General features: G+C 39.7%; 1 protein-coding gene across 2 annotated transcripts; it reads left to right on the top strand.

Moving 5' to 3' along the window:
- Positions 1–1399: 1399 nt before the first annotated feature.
- Positions 1400–18569, top strand: LOC127356615 (calpain-15-like). 2 transcript variants are annotated; one of them, XM_051388528.1, is made up of 14 exons: positions 1400–1488; positions 2737–2866; positions 4393–4577; positions 8694–9780; positions 10725–10933; positions 11021–11204; positions 12382–12605; positions 12697–12822; positions 13169–13321; positions 13468–13629; positions 14074–14294; positions 15101–15246; positions 15329–15507; positions 16317–18569. In XM_051388528.1, the coding sequence occupies exons 3-14, from the start codon at positions 4420–4422 to the stop codon at positions 16492–16494; spliced, it is 3027 nt and encodes a 1008-aa protein (XP_051244488.1). In that variant the 5' UTR covers positions 1400–1488; positions 2737–2866; positions 4393–4419; the 3' UTR covers positions 16495–18569. The 2 variants fall into 2 exon arrangements, 1 of the variants encoding a protein (XP_051244488.1); XR_007882010.1 differs by lacking the exons at positions 15329–15507; positions 16317–18569 and having other exon boundaries at positions 13506–13629; positions 15101–15224.
- Positions 18570–19423: the final 854 nt, after the last annotated feature.

Raw genomic sequence — 19423 nt, 5'->3', positions numbered from 1 at the left:
ATATATAAGTCATAAATGAGGGGAAATCACTGGCATGTGCAACAGCCAACAACTAGAAGGTTGGAAATGGTTTAATACCTTGGTTTTTTTTTTTTTATATATACAACATCTTAATCTGAATAAAAAGCACTATTTCCCTATGAACTTACATATAATGGAAATAGCCTACTAAAGTAACAAACGTCTGCTGAAGTACAATATTTGATGATATTCACTGACAATCCCTGCTGCTTTTCTTCTAACGTCTAACATTACTGTTGGTGAGAGTTACCTTCTTTTAGCAAGTGGTAAATCACCTCTGTACCTCAGAGGTTGTGTTGTCACTGGGAGGCTGCTGAGGCCCGTTTGGTTGCACGCTAACGGCAGCTACATTAGCAGTTAGCTAACAGCAGCTACGTTAGCTGTTAAGGCAGAGCAGCCTGAGGACGGGAAGGCAACCAGACAATATTTTCTCTATACATTATGATCCAGTTTCACCCAAATCACTGATAAAGTTGTTTTTGTACAGTAATCAGTCCCACAGTTTACCATTTTTATGCTCAATGTGGATTATAGAAACTCAAAATAATGTCTTGTCGTGTGTAATGACGACCTAAAACCACAGTTGTCTTCTTTTACTGCCCTTCACTCTTTTGGGAAGTAAATAAAATCATAAACTTTTTTTTTTTTGTGTTTAATAGTTTAACAATGGTTTAACGGTTTATGGTTTCTCCCAAAAGGGGGCGTGGTCGTTCTGAAAGTGACGTGTGCCAACTCTCATCCACGGCTCGTGCTCATTGACAGTATAAAAGCTCGTGCTCCTTAATCAGAAAACCGTTATTTCAAAAACGGCGGCAAAAAAAACAAACAACGTAAAATGAAATTAAAGTTTATAACCGCCACACAACAGGATAAAGGTAGGTTATAATATCTTAAAGTACTAAGAGTTATCTGTATAAACTGTTAGAATCAAATATTTAATAAGACTATTAAAAAAAAATCCACAAATAAAAACCCTCATAGATACTATAGATACATTTATAAGTAACTTAAATAGTGTAAGAGACTTTAAGCAACGTTTGTGAATCATTTATGCTGATTTAACGCCGAATATCCAGTGATTTGTTTTAAAGTTCTGAGATTTGTATGTAAAGTGGCGCTTGGTGTATTAAAGCAGCAATGATTCATAAGAGCAACTTAAATTCATGTTTTATAATATGCACACGCGGCTGTAAACCAGGGAATTACTGTCGATTTATAATGGAGTTTGGTATCTTTCATCCTCCCGGACCGTAATGGAGGAAAGAAGATATTCATCTTGACCGGATAAGAGGTCGATACGTCCCGGCTGATGCCCGGTGTCCTGTCCTGAAAATGTCCCCGGAGGAAGGGAACCCTCCACGGCGGAGAGCTGAAGGAGAAGCGCGCCAAGCTCGCAACAGTTAGCCACAGCTAGCCCGGCATTAGGAGGAAGTGACCTTCAGAATAAAAGCACAGCAATGTGGGAAGGTAAGGATTATAACAGGGCCAACCAAACCCAGTTTACTTTTAAACAGTTTGGGTAAAGTATTAAGAGGTTGAGAGTTTCTTTCAATCAATTAAAGTCGAATTAAATTGATTATTTAGCTAATATGAGCAATAAAACAGGTTACTGCCTTTCTGATGGGAGTGATAATTAGTGCTCAATTAGTTGATTGGTCAGTTAAGAGAAAATTAAATCAATTTTGCTTGTTATTTTAGATAACAAATAAATATATAAAAAATATAATGATGATGATGGTAAAATAAAATGAAAAAACAGAATTAAAAGACTATCTAAATAGAAAAACAATTACAAAAGATAAATAAATAAATAATGATAATGACGATAGTAAAATAAAATGATTTCCCCCCTCTTGTTGGAGAAGTTAATATTTATTATTGTATTTATTTTTGGACTGTTGGTTTGTAAAAAAAGAAGCAACTGGAATAAGACGTTTTGGGCTCTTACTTTACTTACAATAAAAAAACAAATGAATCTATGAATAACTATTAGTCATTGTACTACATAACCTGTAACTCCTGAGAAGTCCAACAAATTTGGGTCCAACAAGCTAAAACTACATCTTCCTTTATTTTATTTTGAAACCCTTGTTTGTACTTTATTTATTGAATTTATTTCTTAATAAAAATCATATTAAACAGGTTTTGAAATATGACACTATATGTGCTTTAAGGCTGCAGCTAAAGATTAATTTAGCTTTGAATTAATATCCAGATTATTTTATTGTTTAGTCTATGAAATTTAAAAAAACAGTGGAAAAAAATGACATTTTGAATTTCTCAACTGCCACGGTGATGGCTTCAGTCTGCTTGTTTTATCCAACCAGCTGTCCAAAACTAAAATATATTAAATTTACTGTCCTTTACGACAAAGAAAAGCTGCAAATCCTCACACTTGAGAAGCTGTAAAGTGAAAATATTTGATATTTTTGCTTAAAAAATGACTAAAAACGTCATTCTCTTATTTTTTTTTTTTTTTAAATTAATAAAAAAAAAAAAATTTATTTAAATTGTTTTAAAATTTTAAAAAAAAATTTTTTTTTTTTTTTTTATATTTTGACATTATTTCAGTACACAGTCATGCAGTTTGTGATTTAATCTTGTATTCTTTGTGGGTTTTTGGGGGTTTTGGAAGTTACTTGACAATGTCCAGTGGGAGTTTTATTTTGAATTCTGTGACAGGAAGTGTCATTTCTTCCCTGTGGCTTGTCGGAGGTGGTGAGAGGAGAGCGGTGGTGGTGACTGTGCACGTCGGGGCTTCAGTGAAAGAGGATGCATGGAGGTCTCAGACAGCTGGCAGGAACGTCCATCCTCTTCGTGCGTGACGCGTCCGCTCTGCAGTCGGGTGAGTCCAGATGTTCACGGCGCTGCTGTGTCTTTTAGTGTCCTCTCTCTCTCTCTCGCCGCTCTGCAGTCTCTCAGCCAGCCACCGGCTGTACTGCAGGTGCACCAGGATACCTGAAGTCTATGTTGAACTTCAGCATCAGCAGGGATGCATCTGCATTGAGGTACAGAGGAATTCACTCGCATGCAAACCACACAGAGAGTCAGTTTTAGTTCTTCAAATGTGGATTTATAATGTGATTTTATCATTCAGAGACACCCACACAACCCAGACAGCGAGGGAGACGAACGCTTTGAGATATAATTTAGATTTTATAAGGATACAAGTAGTAGATTTTTTGGTAATGTGTCTTCTGATCAGCGTCTGTATCCGAGCTCTTGATGTTATCAGACAGACTTTAAGTCCTTGTTCAAGGACACAGCTGGAGTGGAGCGAGCCGGGAGGGAGCTGAAGCAACCACATACCGAAACAAGCAATATGACATCTGTGATAAGAAGTCTTCACATTAAGGGGTCTTCCAGTTGGTGCATCAGTGTCTTCTTACTGTATGCTGATTATTTACTGTTACCTAAATGAATCCTGAAGTGCACTGTAGAAAATAATTGTAAAAAAAAAACCAACTGGTAATAATCCAGCAGCTGGAGCCCGTCAAAGAATACTGTAAAACAACAGAAAATGACTGACTTATACAGTTTCTAGCTTTAACTTTACATAAAATCTTTTTTTATTTGGCTTTTTAATGTTTAATTAAAGATCATTTATACATGTAAAAACAATGAAATTCCCTATAAATATAGGCGACAGCATACTAACAATCTGTGACTTGGTCTTAAATAAAGGCTCCAGAAACGTTCTTATTTTTATCATTTTACTAAAACAATAAAAAACTAAACAGCTGCTTGATTTCCAACACTGAAACAAGACGACTTTCTCTTAAACTGAGAAGTTGTTCGAGTGCTCTTACTCTGAAAATAAGGACAATAATCTTGTTCCTCTGCTGGGATATTATGCAACCATTGTTGTTACTGGTTAAATTGAGCTCAATATTAGCTGTAATATCTTGTTAAGACAAAGTTAGATATGTTTTATTAAAACCAGATTACTTTTCTAAAGCAGAACATGCTTAACAACATTATTTTGACTAAAAATTAGACTAATTTCCTAGAAATAAATCCTTTTGTTTTGTTTTTTTCAGTTTCAACTCGTCTGTATCAGGACACAATGCCTGCTCACACACGATCTTGTATTCCAGATAAACACTAAGATATGTTTGTGAGAGATAAATAGTCAACGCAGTAACAGAACCTCGATCCATATCTGATCAGCATTGGCTGAAAATGTCAGAAAATAATAATTTCTCAGAGGCCGAGGTGATTTTAGAAGGAGTAACGTCTACCTGCTCTTATTAAAAAGTGTCCTAGAATTGGAAAATACTTTGAATTTGTTGGAAAAATGACTAAAATGAATCAGTTATCAAAAGAGTCAAAAACTGGTCAATCAGTTTCAGTATTTCCCTCCTCCTTCAGGTCCCTTCTGCCTGAGCCAGCTGCATCATGGGAGGCTCCACCTCCTCCCTTGTTGAGGAGGCCGAGGGCGACGCACCCCGGGGGGCTGCACTGCCTCCATCCCCCATCATGGGATGTCTGAGGAGCAGCCAGAGCACCTCCATCCCCCGGCAGCTTCCCCGACCCGGCCGGCACAGAGAGCGCAGGTAAGAGACGAGCTCGCCGACAGTCGGCAGTACCAGCGGAGTCAAAGAACTGCAGTTTAACAGACCATGATGGTATTTTATGAGATATTATGATTGTATGTGATTCAAAATGAGAGGAAATTATAATTTTTGCATCAGAATCTTCATCTTTACATAAAAGAATTATTAAAATCATGATGATGTGACATCTGCTGGAGTCTGCAGCAAACAAACACGTGAAGAACAAGATCTGTAGAGGATGGATAGGATCAGATGTGCTGCTCTCATTAATTATTACTAAGTGATCAATCAGTTCAATCAGTTACTCACCTGCTGAGTTTAATCTGATCTCATCAGTGATGTTACCAGATGGAGCTTAAACGATCTCCTGTGTGTGACCTTTGCAGTGTGATGGAGTTTTTCCTGAAGCTTAATAAGCCTAATATTATATTTCATTAAAATTAAAACATATTTTCTATAAGATTTGGTCCCTGTTACACAAGATATTGGCACCAGACTAGCAGCTATCACGTTGAAGGGTCTGGTGGGTCACACTTTGGAAACTACATCATTTACTAATTTGCTGTGAGGTTGCACAGAAAGATTTTGACTTGAAAAACATCTATATATATATTATCTGATGTTATTAAAGATACTCCTTATTAGGGGTGAGTATTGGCAAGAGCCTCACGATACGATACGTATCACGATATCACGATATTGTGATATAAATAGAGATGAACTGAGCAGAGTCGCTCTTCGGCGCCATCTATCTTTGGAGTTGAAAAATTGATATTATATTGAGCGGCAAAGTATCGCGATATATTGCCGTATCGATATTTTTACCCACCCCTACTCCTTATATCTGCCGTGGTGCTCCCACTATAAAATGCTTTCACATCTAAAGGTGTCTTATGATTTAAAATAAAGACCTCTGCACCGTTTGTGTCCATTCAAACAGCCGTTATACCAACTGTACAGTCATTACTTGTAAGCGAGTTAGCAACAGACGGTTTTAATGTGTCTGCGTGTTTGTTCAGCTCCACCAGGGTTCCCACGCATTCCTGGAAAACCTGGATTAAAATGACCAAATATCTTGGAAATCATCTATGTTGTCCTTGAAAATTTAATTATATTTTAGCCCCTCATGTAAAATAAATTTAATTCTACTTGATTTGAACTGTTGCTGATGGTCTGTGGACAAATTAATGAAGTCAGTTTCCCCAAAACCGCATTTTTAAGTCCTGTATTGTCAAGAAAAACTCCTGGAAAATGATTTCTTAAAAAAGCAGGAACCCTGTCACTCTCCCTTTTCCTCTGAGGCAGATTCATAAAACTGACTAACACAGATACAAACTTTACATCTGGCGAATTGGCATCTAATTTAGTCTTTTCGTTGACTTTATATTCCTCTAAACACACACACAGTCATATTTCATATAAGTTTTAAAACGTTTCTGGAAAATCTTTTGGTTTAAAACTTTGTGTGCACATAATCAGGACTCATCTTCCTGCACTCGGGCTGAGTTTCTGTTTAAATTCAGAGCTTTTTCCCTTCAGGCTCAGCTCTCTCTTCACTGCCAACACTAATTGGCCTGTTTATCTCTCGCCGCATCTCATAAACAAGACCCCGAGATACTTCAGCTCCTTCATTTGGGACAGAAACCTGCTCCCAGCCATCGTTCCCCGCCATTTCTGGAGGTTTTCTTCCTGCAAACACTCATCATAGCTGCTACACACAGGACAAACCGGCACCCTGGAGGTCATCGTCCATTTCAGCCAGAGCCATCCTCCTGAATTGAGTTCAGTCAGTCTCTGAGACAGTGTTGTTTGTTTGTTAATGCTACCTGTAAAGATGATTTATTAATGTTATTACACATTGCACCATAAATGTGACGGCTGCTTAATTTATAATATACACTTGTGTGGACGTCCGAAGCTCAAGTATGTGTGGTCATGAATGTTTCATGAATTGGTCGATATAAATCCCAGCCTATTCTACAAATCTCCACTTATTAATAATTACTGTATCTCTGTCTAATGCACTGAGTCTATTCTGTTTGGTGTAAGTCTCCTCTGCTGCCACATTGTCCCAGCCGCCGTCTGACTCGGTCCTACCAGGAGTCGGGTTACTCTCTGACAGGAAGTGTAACGCTACCGGGGAAATCCCTGAAGATTGAACCGTAGACGGTAGTCTGGAAACACACACACAAGCTTTCTAGAGGGAGTCAGGCTCCACAGATCACTGCAGGTTTTGTCGGATGCATAACGATCAAAAAGTGATAAAAACCTTGATCGCGATGAAGTTTTATAAAGCTTACACTGTAAAAAAAAAAAATCTGTACATTTACAGGGTTTTTCTTGTTTATTTTACAGATTTTTAATAGCCTATGAATTTACATGTGTAATGTAAATTATCATAAAATTACTGCTCATTTAAAGAAAAAAAGTCACATAATATTTAATTAAATAATTCATTTAATAGATTAAACTGTTAAAGTCAAGTTTAATACTGTTTATACATTACTTAAATTATGTCAAATTAGTGACATTAACAGTTAAAAGTGTATTTCTTCTGTAATTTTACGTGGATTTGTTTGTTAATTGACAGATATTTTGTTTAATTATGGAACAAAAACGTTGAATAAATGTTGTTTATCAGCGTATAAGCATTGGTGAACTGTCCCAATACAGTTTTTATCAGTGAAAACAGCAATAATTACTGTAATTTCACAGATAATGACTTTTATTACAGTTCTATAACTTTTCAAATTCAGATTAAAATAAGAAAAATCAAATAATAACAGAACTCTTTAAATTTAAGCCTGATTATTTGTATTATAGCAGTGTTTCGCCTGTATTTATAGGTCATTTCATTGTTTTTACAGTGTAAATATCTTTAATTAAACAAAAAGTTTATGTAAAATTAAAGCTAAAAACTGTATTTTAATTATTTTATTAAAAACTGAGAAAAACTGTAAAATAAACAGGAAAACCCTATAAACTTACATATTTCTTTTATAGTGAATGATCATAATAATAACTTGATTTGATTTATTCAGAACCCAAGAATAAAACAATAAAATCTGGCAAATAAAAAGCACGGAGAATAAAATATAATAAAACACCCAACAATAAAATAAGATTTAAATTAACAGATGAAACATATTTAAAATGGAAAAATAAAACTATCCTAGTCCAAGCTTTGTCTGGAGGCCCACGGTCTCGGACTTTGAAGGGATGTCTTCAGGAAGTGATGAAGGTCGTGCAGCAGCAAAATATTTCTGCTTCATTAATTACCACCGAGCTCTCGGTCTCAGAAACACCTGTATCTCCGTTTGTCCTGCAGTAACCCGTCCTGTGCTGGAAGCTTCCGGCCTGATGCCAAAGCTACTTAGAGCGCTAGAAAATGTGGGCCAGCCTCCACACAGACGTCCCACTGGCTCCTCCGGTCTAAAATTTCCCGCTGGATGCCACAGCGCAGATAATCTGGGTCTGCTTTACAGCCACGGCCTCGGAGCACGGCGAGGAACAGGAATCTCAGATGTGAAACTGTGTTTTTTGTACCAAATTCAGACTGAACACTTTGCACACACTCTTTACTGATCTCTTGCGAGGACTGTAATAAATCATAAATATTGAATAATCTATCAGTGTCTGAGGCACCAGTTGAAGAACACTTTATGCTCTTTCTGTACTGAAGCTTCTTGTGTCATTTCCATATTCATGCATTTTAATGTTCTCCTCCCAGCCACCACAGGGTGTAGAAAACTGCTAATGCACCCATTTCCCCCCTCATCTTCACAGCTTTTTCTTCCCCTTTCTCCCTGTGGGAGTTTACAGTTATATAAAAGCAGTTGAGTTCAGCTGAAAACAGTTTGGATGTGTTTCACATTACACTCGCTGTTAGCAGATGTTTGTGGAGGATTATTAAAGCTGCCATATTGCAGATTTATCAACATCGTATCAGTATCGGCACATATGTTATCCAAAACTCAGCAATAATACAACAAATTACTTATGTTTAGCTCTTGATTTTATTTTCTATCATTCTTTATTTAGATTGTCAGTAATTGGCTGATAGTGAACATACACTGCTTCTAGTAATCTAAACTGATTCTTGTGTTTCATCTCCAGTTTCTCTTCTGGTTCGATGCCCATGCAGAGGAGCCAGTGGGCCTGTGGCTGTTGTACCTTTCTAAATGCAGCCGGTGCCCCCCGCTGCTCCATCTGTGAGGCCCCCCGGCGGAGATCCGACACTCGCTGGATGTGGCACGGGACCAGCAGGGAGGACGGTCGCTGGTCCTGCCCACGCTGCACGCTGGCCAACTCCCGCGACAGTCTTGCCTGCTCTCTGTGTGGCTACACCGGACCGATGGACCGACCCCAGGGGTCATCGGAAGACCAGCCCCGGCCCCAGCGCTCCAGCAGCTGCTCCGGCCCCCTGAGGCCGCCATCGACATCTCAAGATAAAAAAAAGCCGGAAGACGCAGATAAAAACAGCCTGACCTGGGATTGTTTAAGGTGCACTCTGCAGAACACCCCAACCTCCATGTCCTGCTCCGCTTGTGGCGGACCACGCAAACTGTCTCTGCCCCAAATCCCTGCCGACTCCCTGCTCGTGCCTGAAGTGTGCGATCAAACAGGAGTACAGCAACAACCAGATCCCGCAGCGGGGGCGCTTTCCCTTTCCATATCCACACGAGGAGAGTGTTTACCGGTGGAAGCTTCATATCCACACACAAGCTCCTCGTCACTCGGTGCAGCGTCTTCGGCTCACAATAATCCTCTTCCCTGCAGTCGTAGAGAGGTGCCCCCTCCAGATGTCTGCCTCAGCCAAACACACAACTTAAGTCCCTCTCCGTCAACGCTCGCCGTGTCACATCTCTCCGCCCAACCTGAGCAACTGCCCGGCAGACGCCTCAGCATCCTCAAGGAGGAAATGTCCCCGCTGTCACCCGCACCAGACGCCTCGGGGTCGTTCCCAGCGTGCGTCGTGGTGGTTCCCGGGTCAGAGGAGTGGTCGTGTCCGGCGTGCACTCTCATTAACAGGGTCAAAGCCAAACACTGCCTGGCCTGCCACACTCCTCAGCAACACGTGACACAGCTCAAACCTGCTCCGTCCCCGAAGAGGAAGGAGAGCATGCTGGTGGAGGCGCTGCGGCAGAGCGACGAGGGAGAGGCCAAAGAGCTGTGGGAGAACATCGTCAGCTTCTGCAGAGAGGTTTGTGTCAGTTATAACCTTTAAGATAGCTAGAATATGCTCCAATTTAAAGCCCCCCTCCACTCAGACATTACGTTTTCTTTTTGTTTTCACTCTAATCTGCTAAAGGAAGAAAGTGTCTCATTGCTCACCTTATCACCTGATCTCATCTGGACTGCAGACATCACATCCTAACTAGGTTGGAGCCAGCTAATTGTAAAACTTATGAAACAAACAATATTTTCATCTGCATTTAAGGATTTTAAACAGTATTTTTATTGAATTTTTCCTATATTGCTCACATACAAATAGACAGTGGTAATAATTCAACAACATATAATAATAGTAAGACATAAAAAACTCCAACAAACAAAAACAAACAATAAAATGACAACAACATAGAACCACTCAGCAACATACAGCAATTTCTAAATGAATGAGCACCTTGACGTCTAAGAAACTCCATTGATGGTTTCAGATTCTCTTGCCTCTGGTTGTGTAAGTCAGTCTCTCCAATATAATACAGGACACCATCTCCTATATCCGCACATGTATCGAGGGTACATCCATTTCCAAGATAAAGCTATTATTCTCCCGGCCTGCAGGAGCTAACACTAAAGATACATACCCAGTACACATATATACTCACTCCAACAATCTCAGATATAGTCTGATCAACTGCTTTCCAGCTGGTTTTTAATTTGGATTAAACTTATAAATAGCATTTTTAATACAATCATAACATTATTCATCCTGAAAACAACCTAAATGGCAACATAAAACAACCCCAGATGTGTCTAAAACACAGTCAAACACAGTGATAATAATTAAACTAACACATCAAAATGCCACAACAGCAGCCACATGAAGCTCTACATGAAAATGTGATTGTGATTTTCTACCCTTTTTAACAAGCGTCTGAATTTCTACAACGCCCTTGAGGTTCTCGATTCGCTCTCTCCCAGAACGCAGTGACGTTTGTGGACGACAGCTTCCCTCCCGGTCCGAAGTCCGTCGGCTTCCCGGCGGACGACAGCGTCCAACATCGGATCAGAAAGTGGCTTCGTCCTCAAGAAATCAACTGCTGCAACTTGAGAGAGCGCGTCGTAAAGTGGTCCATTTTCCGCACGCCTCGCCCTTCTGACATCCTGCAGGGACTGCTGGGTAACTGCTGGTGAGCCGACCCGACGCCTACGCCGTAAAACTAGCTCCGCCTTACAATTACAACACACTTTAAATGCATTTCACTGGTAACTTTCAGGTTCCTGAGTGCCTTGGCTGTTCTGGCCGAACGTCCCGAGCTGGTGGAGAAAGTGATGGTGACCCGCCAGCTGTGCACAGAAGGAGCCTATCAGGTGCGCCTGTGCAAAGACGGCTCGTGGACCACGGTGCTCGTGGACGACATGCTGCCGTGTGACGAGAACGGTCACCTCCTCTTCTCTCAGGTGACAGACTCAACTCTAAACACTCCCTGTATAAACTCCTCCTGTCCTTCCGTTCCGGGTACAGTCAGCTAATAGGACCCCTAACTAGCTAACAGCAGCTAGTACAGCAGCAGAGCAGCAGTAAGAGACTTCCTGTGAGGGAAAAGGTTTGTGTTGCAACAACGTAAAAAAGAGCAGAGATGAGGGGACTTTTGTTCATTAAACTTGAATTTAAACTCAACAATGACTGCACTGTACGGCACTCAGGATGCATCTGGCCCCTCTTTCTCTCAAATTCACTGACAGCACATTTCATAATAAATCTGTCCCACAGTTTTCACATTTTTACACAATGTTTTTTTTGCTGTGTCCTCGTGATGGGTTTTATAAGCGTCTCTCGTTTTTTCATTAAACTCACAATGTGTGTGTGCCTGAGGGTAGGTGGGTCCACTTGGCACCATTTTCCTCGTGATTGCCTTCTCGGTTGCCGCTAATAGAACTCTAACAAGATTTCTGTCCCCACGTTGTATATTTTCCTGTTTCAGGTTGTGTATTTCATAACCTAGTATCATTATCAACACTATCAGCACAAAACCACAACATTTTCTCATTTCTCAGTGTGGTGCCCGCCTCCTCCCTCTTTACACCTTAAAAAGGTAGTTTTAGACTATTATTATTACAATATTTATTCAAAAACCCCACACAGGTTGTAGTTTTTATCTTCTCATTACACTCAGACATTAGGAACAACTGTCCTGAACAGGGTTAGAATTGATTTATATATTAAATATAACAAAATATTGTTTCCAGAGCAGCAAAAGTAAAGTTTACAACACAAAATTTACTGTATAAACTCAATAATATCTCACTGGTAACAAACCTAAAATGTCTTCCTCCTCTCCTCTCTGATTAATGACAAACTAACATAAACACCTACAGACATTATCATTATAAGATTGATTTGTTGTCTTAATCATTTGGTGTCCCTGATGTCGTATATATGTGATCTGCGTTCTTCTTCTTAGTAATGAGAAACTGTATTTTTGCTGTGCTGAGGTTGTGTTGTACCAGGTGTCTTATCTCTTAATAAGCTCAGCTGCCCATCACCAGATATGGTTTTTAAGCTGTGCTTCAGGACTTAATTACTTAACTATAAATTCTTTCCTAATCCTTTTTCTTCCTCCCTTCCCCTCTCCAGGCGCAGCGGAAGCAGCTCTGGGTGGCTCTGATTGAAAAAGCGCTCGCCAAGCTCCACGGTTCCTACTTCGCTTTGCAGGCGGGCCGCGCTATCGAGGGCCTGTCCACGCTGACCGGGGCCCCCTGCGAGTCACTGGCCCTCCAGGTCAGCGCCACTAACCCGAAGGAAGAACCCATCGACACAGACCTCATCTGGGCCAAAATGCTGAGCTCTAAAGAAGCAGGGTGAGTGTCAGGACACGCTGTGAGGGGGGAGGGTGGTTTTTAAATTAAATCTGGTTTAAAATATTAACTTTTTTTTTTTTTGTGCTGCCAGTTTCCTGATGGGGGCATCTTGTGGAGGTGGGAACATGAAGGTGGATGACTCGGAGTACGAGTCCCTGGGTTTACGTCCACGTCACGCCTACTCTGTCCTCGATGTGAAAGATGTCGACAGTCACAGGTGAGGAATCTATAGGGTCGTTTCATGGCCACTGTAGTTTCACCCTCATGGTTTGAAAGGGAGGGTGACTCAAGTGAGTTGTGATCTACAACTACACCACTAGATGTCACTAAAGCCTACAAACTGGACCTCTGAGTGATAACTATTGACAATATATAATTAGTGGTTGTTTTAGGAAATGAAGGGAATTAATTGATTTGTGGCACACTTTTTATATAACATATTTTTTAACCCTTAACGGGGTTTGGGCGAAGGTATCAAATGTTTTCAAGTCATCACAGTTATGAAAGTCATCTGCTTTGTGACTGGAGCCCACACCTCTGGCAGTATCTAACGTCTGTTTCAGGTTGCTGCAGCTGAGGAACCCGTGGGGCCGTTTCTCCTGGACTGGACCTTGGGCGGACGACTGGCCAAACTGGCCTCCGCACCTGAAGAGGGAGCTCTGCGCCCAGCGAGCTGAGGACGGCCTCTTCTGGATGGACTTCTGGGATTTCATCAGGTAGATTGGGAGTTAATAAATAAGCTTTTATAATTTGCGATTGCTTAGTCAGTATAAATTCATCCATGAGAAAAGGAAGATCTTTGCATTTGTGTGTGTGTTTATGCGTCCACACACGTCTGTGAGTGTGTGTTTGACCCTGGCAGGTACTTTGACTCAGTGGATATCTGTAAGATTCATTCAGACTGGCAGGAGGTTCGAGTACCGGGTGTCTTCCCCCGAGGAGCCAACATCCCGGTGACGGTGGCGTCCATCACGGTGCTGGAGAGAACGGCTGTGGAGCTGGCTTTATTCCAGCAGGGCAGCAGGTAGGGCAACTCTCAGTATAAATCTTTATTTTACAAACGCTGAGCAACATTTTAAGTTATTATTATTATTATTATTTTTGGTATTTATTATTATTTCTTCAACATCAAAATGAAAAAATAAATAGATATATATGCTATATATACTGCGTACAGGTACTTATACATGCATATATACTGAAATGGTAATTCATAATAAATAAAAGAGACATCATTCATAGATATTGAGGAACAAGCTGCCACAATTATTTTAAACTTTTGATATATCATCATGGGAGACCCCCCCCCCGTTTTAATAGTTTTAATACAAACAGTTTTTTACTGTCAGACCTAAAAGCAGAAGTCTTCTCTGAGTATTTCATTCTAAAATATTTGACCCAGTAAATGAATGAGATCGATATGATTGTCGACTGATCCTTGTATAAACTTTTCCCCCTCTGTCCTCAGGCGATGGGACACAGCAGAGAGCCACCTGTTGGATTTGTGTGTGTTGGTGTTTCGGGTCTCCTACGACAGCTCAGGTACCCTGTCGCTGGGTCGCCTGCTGGCTCACAGCCGGCGCTCGGTGAGGAGGTTCGTGGGCTGCGACATCATGCTGGAGCCGGGTGAATATGCCGTGCTCTGCTGCGCCTTTAACCACTGGCACACCGCTGTCGCAGAGGGGACATGTAAGAGCTTTATTTCTTATTCAGAACTTAATTGAAAAATACACATTCCCTGACAACGAAGCTTTCCATCCATCGCTCCAAGAGTGAATTCTTCTACAACCAGTGGGTTTGCTGGTTAAATACTGAGATTTTCTTTCTGGTGAGATTTAATTCAATCGAAGATGAGTTAATCAATATAAATTTACCTGTTTAACTCTTTCTAACCATTGTGCATTTAGTTCACCACGGCCAGACTCAGATAGAAAGAACATTTAAAAACTCATCTTTTCAAACTTGTGTTTACCTAAAAACTTCATCATCATTTGTTTACCATTAATTTAATTAGCTTGATTTATTAGTTTTCTCTTTAATTTGTCTCTTTTAAATCCTTTTTGCTGTTTTTATATATCTATTTTCATCTTTCAAGATGCACAAATATATTTAATTGAATAAATTATTAAATTTTATTTTAGTTTGATAGTTGCTGGTTTTGTAGCGAGCAAAGAGAAATTACTTTTTTAAATTTTTTTTTTTTTTTTTTTTACATATAAAGTTTCTTACCACGGGACATCTAATATAAAATCTGGCATAAAAAGCTTAAAAAATAAAGACACAACAGGAAAAAAGTCAATTTCAGCAGGTTGATGAGTGAGAAAACAAAAAAATACTACCAATTATAAATAGGAGAACAAATAAATAAATGTTGTGTTTTGTTTGGTGTTTTTTTAATTGTCAAACAAACAGAATTTTAAAATTTTTATTTATTCTCAAAACCCCCCAAAAAAGGATTTGCAGCACATTAATAAGCCGCTGCTGTGTGTTTTCAGCGAGCTGCAGCAGATCAGAGGTGCCCGGTTACATGCTGGCGGTCTACAGCTCCAGACTGGTGATGGTGGAGCAGGTGACGGCCTCAAACACCACCATCGCCGACGCCATCATCCAGCTGACGGAAACTAAAGGAGAGAGACACGAGGTAACGGAGTATTTCCACAGTGTGTTATCTGTACTTTTACTGCAGTAAAGGATCTGAACACTTCTCCCTCCGCTGGCGTCAGGGTCGAGAGGGGATGACGTGTTACTACCTGACCCACGGCTGGGCGGGGCTCATCGTCATGGTGGAAAACAGACACCCGAGGCATCACCTCCACGTGTCGTGTGACTGCAGCGACAGCTTCAACGTGGTGTCGACGCGCAGCAGCCTCAAAGCCATCGACAGCATCCCCCCTCTGCACAGGTTCAACACACGCCGCCGCTGAACAGTGCATTCATCACTCACACTGACAGACAACTACTGATGGCAGAGATTATGTTTGTCTGTTTCAGGTTATTACAAACTAAAATGATCAGACATTATCAGACTGATCATTCTTTTGATGTTTGAAATGAAATTATTCATATTCTCTGACAGAAAAAAAAGGTTTCAGGTCACTATAGGTCCATCCTTCAGCGTGCATTCACACTGTACACAGGTGAGGTAAACTATAGACCAGTTTTTAATGTTGAACCTATAAATGTAGGTTGTAGGATCGCGGTGATGAAAGTGCAGCCTCCGGTACTGCAGCTACATGCTAACGTTGGTCTGAATGCACCGTTTTTTACTGCACTTTCTTCTGCACGGCCCTATCTACGTCTCTTACCTCTGAGCTCACTGGTTCTGACTGCAAATCTTTAAAAGTATCTCACAAATAGTTTCATGTTTAAAAAAGGTTCAGTACTTTCCATAAAACAGCTGCTCACTGTAGTTTTTAATCAAGCAAACAGGTGGACTATTTTCAGTGGCGGATGAATCCACATTTGGTGATTTAGTGAGTATTTGGGGTGTATAAAGAAAACTACAGTGTGTGTGGTCATGGTAGTGAAGGAACAGTGGATTATTGAACAGTTTTTGGACAACAGTGGAGCTCTAAGATACACCAGGCTGTGATACACACACTGCTGAGTCTGAACATGAAGGAAAACATAGAGTGTCTTGTACTTTGAAGAGATAAAACAGAAACAGTCGATGGGTAGATGGACGTGAATTAGGCTGTATTTCTATCTCAGACAGGTACTCGTGGTTTTGTCTCAGCTGGAAGGAAACGCTGGATTCTCCATCACACACAGGCTGGCTCATCGGAAGGCCGTCCAGGCCTCTCTGGGAAACTGGAGTCCCTCGAAGGCGACACACAGTCCCGCTCTGTGCCCGGAGACCGCCGGTCTGCATCAGCCCCGACCCCTCTGACCGCAGACCGGGAGGAACCAGATAACAGACCCGATTCATACACGAGACCTCATCATGGAGGCAGCTTCTCTAAAAGAACAGTCCAACACTTTAGGAAATACCCGTCTGTCTCATTTGACTGAAATATATTTGCAAAGAGACGATCATATTGATTGAGCAGACTCTCTGGAGACAGAAATAATCTCACTGGTTGAGTCTGATCACACAGTGGACTGACAGAGAGGTGTATCAATGTGCCAACTCCTTTCAGAGGGATTATATTTAATTCATTAAAAATTATATTTCCACTTTATTTCATCAACATAGTTGGAAGCAATTCAGGCATCAGTTAGTTTAAGTAATTAAAATAGATATTTTGGATATTTGGCAACGTTTTCCTCTCAAGCAGCGATTCTTAAACTTTTCTCATTAATGTTCCACCTTTATAAAATATTTTTTTCACCACCTCCTGACCAGCGAAAAATTTAGGGATGGCTGGATATCACTTTTCCATGTCCGATACCGATGCCATAATCTTCAGTATCTGCCGATATCAATCCAATACTGTCTTTTTCCCTCTCATAAACAACTACGCTGTTGAGTTTCAAACTGTGATACAAATACTCTACTGCCACGAAGGAGGAAGTGCAGAACCCATAACGTGACTCAGTGACGATGCTGCAGCTGCTATTTATTTAAGCTTTTATTCATGAGCACCATTCAAACATTCAAATGGAAATTTAAAGAAATTACATGAATTGCATTTGGCTGTTATGCTTTTTTTCTCCCAAATGGCAATTTGAGAATATCAGTTTTGGCCACTATCAAACATCGTGAACATGATTGCGTTTGTTGCTTTCTTATTCTTCTTCTGTGAGGCAGTTGACAATTTGAAAACAGGAATATTAACTATAAAATGGGTTTTATTGAACTTATTGTAATATAATTATTATAGGACTTATTCATTTTAGAATAATGTCACGTTCCCCCTGCAGTACTCCAAAAGAAACCCAGGCGGACACATACTCCCGTTTGAGAAACAAGCACTGTACTGTATAATCAGCAAATTGAACTCAACAATACTGCAGGTGAACACCAGTTATTAGCTTATATATATAATATATTGATCTGCAGTTATCAAAGAGCATGCCTCTGTTACATTCCATAAACATCTTATTTTTTATTCATCTGTGTCGTGTTCCACATCACAGACCTGGATGTTTTCTTTAGCTTCTCATATTTTATGTAAGAAACACTAAACATGTGCTGGCTCACAGATCCGGTAAAAGAGACTTAATCAATATAGATACATGATATTTATTGATGCTTATAGTCTGTAAAACGTCCTGTATCTCAGGTAAGTGAGAAAATATATTTTTGTGACTTGTGTGAACTGACTGTAAGTCAAAAAGTGAGATTATTTATTTCTGTCTCAGGAGCAGCTCTGCCTCCAACCGATCCACAGACCTCCACAAACACATTTAGATGAGTGAACACATGATGCACTTTATATTTTACAAACACATTTCAGATCACAGGCTGGTCTTCAGGTCCAAACTGTCTTAATTGCACTGTTGATCAATCGATAGAAGTTTAGTTAGTTGTGTCTGAACCGGCTGCCAAGAATATTCACAGTGACAACACAAACATGGTGTTTATTCTCTTCAGTGTTATTCAGTCGTACTGCAGTTTTAATACTTAGTACAGTGCAACATGTAGGATGTTTAAAGGGTCAGTGTGTATTTTGCAGCCAATGGATTTTTATTCTGAAATGAGAAAAACAAAATCAGGAAACAAGCTGTTTTCTAAATGTAGTTTTTCTCATTTCAGAGTAAAAATCTGATGGCTGCAGAGTAGACACTGACCTTGAATAAAGTCTAGTAGTGTTAGAGTGGAGGCTCGCTGTGTGGAAGCATTAGCACTTTATGAACTTTAAACTATGCTGGACTCTGGTGTTTTAAAATTGCACAGTGGAGAAAAAACATTTTGTGCTTATTAATCGAAAACCACCATCTTATTGTTAGAGACAACATATAAACTATGCAAATGTTTGAAAGCTGTTATGATGCTTTGTGAATTAAAACGTGAAGCTGTTTATCTTTGGCCTATCTGTTATATATATGTGGCATTAGGATCAGTGGAGTAGTGCAGGGTATACCTTATTTTACACTGTAAAACCAGATAAGTTAATTTAACTAAAGAAACTGATTCCAGCTAAAATTTTATGTGAAACCAAGTCACAACGTTTCAGTCTTTAGACCTTCATCAGGTAAAAATTGGGTATAAGTTCTCTCTTGTGAACCTGTCTACAAGACCATAAACTGGTATTAATATTTAAAAAAATGTTTAACCGTTTTTTTCTTTGCAGGGCAAATCGAATCTGATGGCGAGCCAACTGGCAAATGTTTTAAAGCTGTTTTGATGCTTTGTCAATTAAAAAAAAAGAATATTAAGTAAATTAGTCAAACAAAATAAATGAAAAAAATTTGTTGGGTTGTATTGTTAAGATGCTAAATGATGCTTCCCTTAATTGACTGACTTCCTACACAAAGTGTCACTCTACCAGCTGTGCTCAGATTATGATTATTATTATTATTATTAATAACTAAATCATTTCTCAATAATTGGATTTGGATTTGTTTTCAATGATATTCTACGAAGAGAAATGTTTTTGTTTTTATGTTTCCCTATTTTGTATTTCAAAAGTATTATATAGAAGTAGGCCTAATATAATTCTCATATTTATGTGTGTGTGTGTGTGTGGTGTGTGTTCTTGTGTATTTTTAAACGCAAACAATGAAATTGCATTTTTTAAATTTTTGTATTTTTTTTTTTTTTTTTTTTTTGCTTTGAAATCTGGAATGTGATGATGTCATGCGATGATATCGTTCAAAGATCAAAGTCAGTTGGATGTTCCTTTGATACGACGCTGACATTCTCTCTGTGAGTC

The sequence above is a fragment of the Dicentrarchus labrax genome, unplaced genomic scaffold, assembly GCF_905237075.1.
Source record: "Dicentrarchus labrax unplaced genomic scaffold, dlabrax2021, whole genome shotgun sequence".
Taxonomy (NCBI): domain Eukaryota; kingdom Metazoa; phylum Chordata; class Actinopteri; family Moronidae; genus Dicentrarchus; species Dicentrarchus labrax.
Note: the sequence above shows the minus strand (reverse complement) of the source record. Positions and strands in the feature narration are given on the sequence as shown.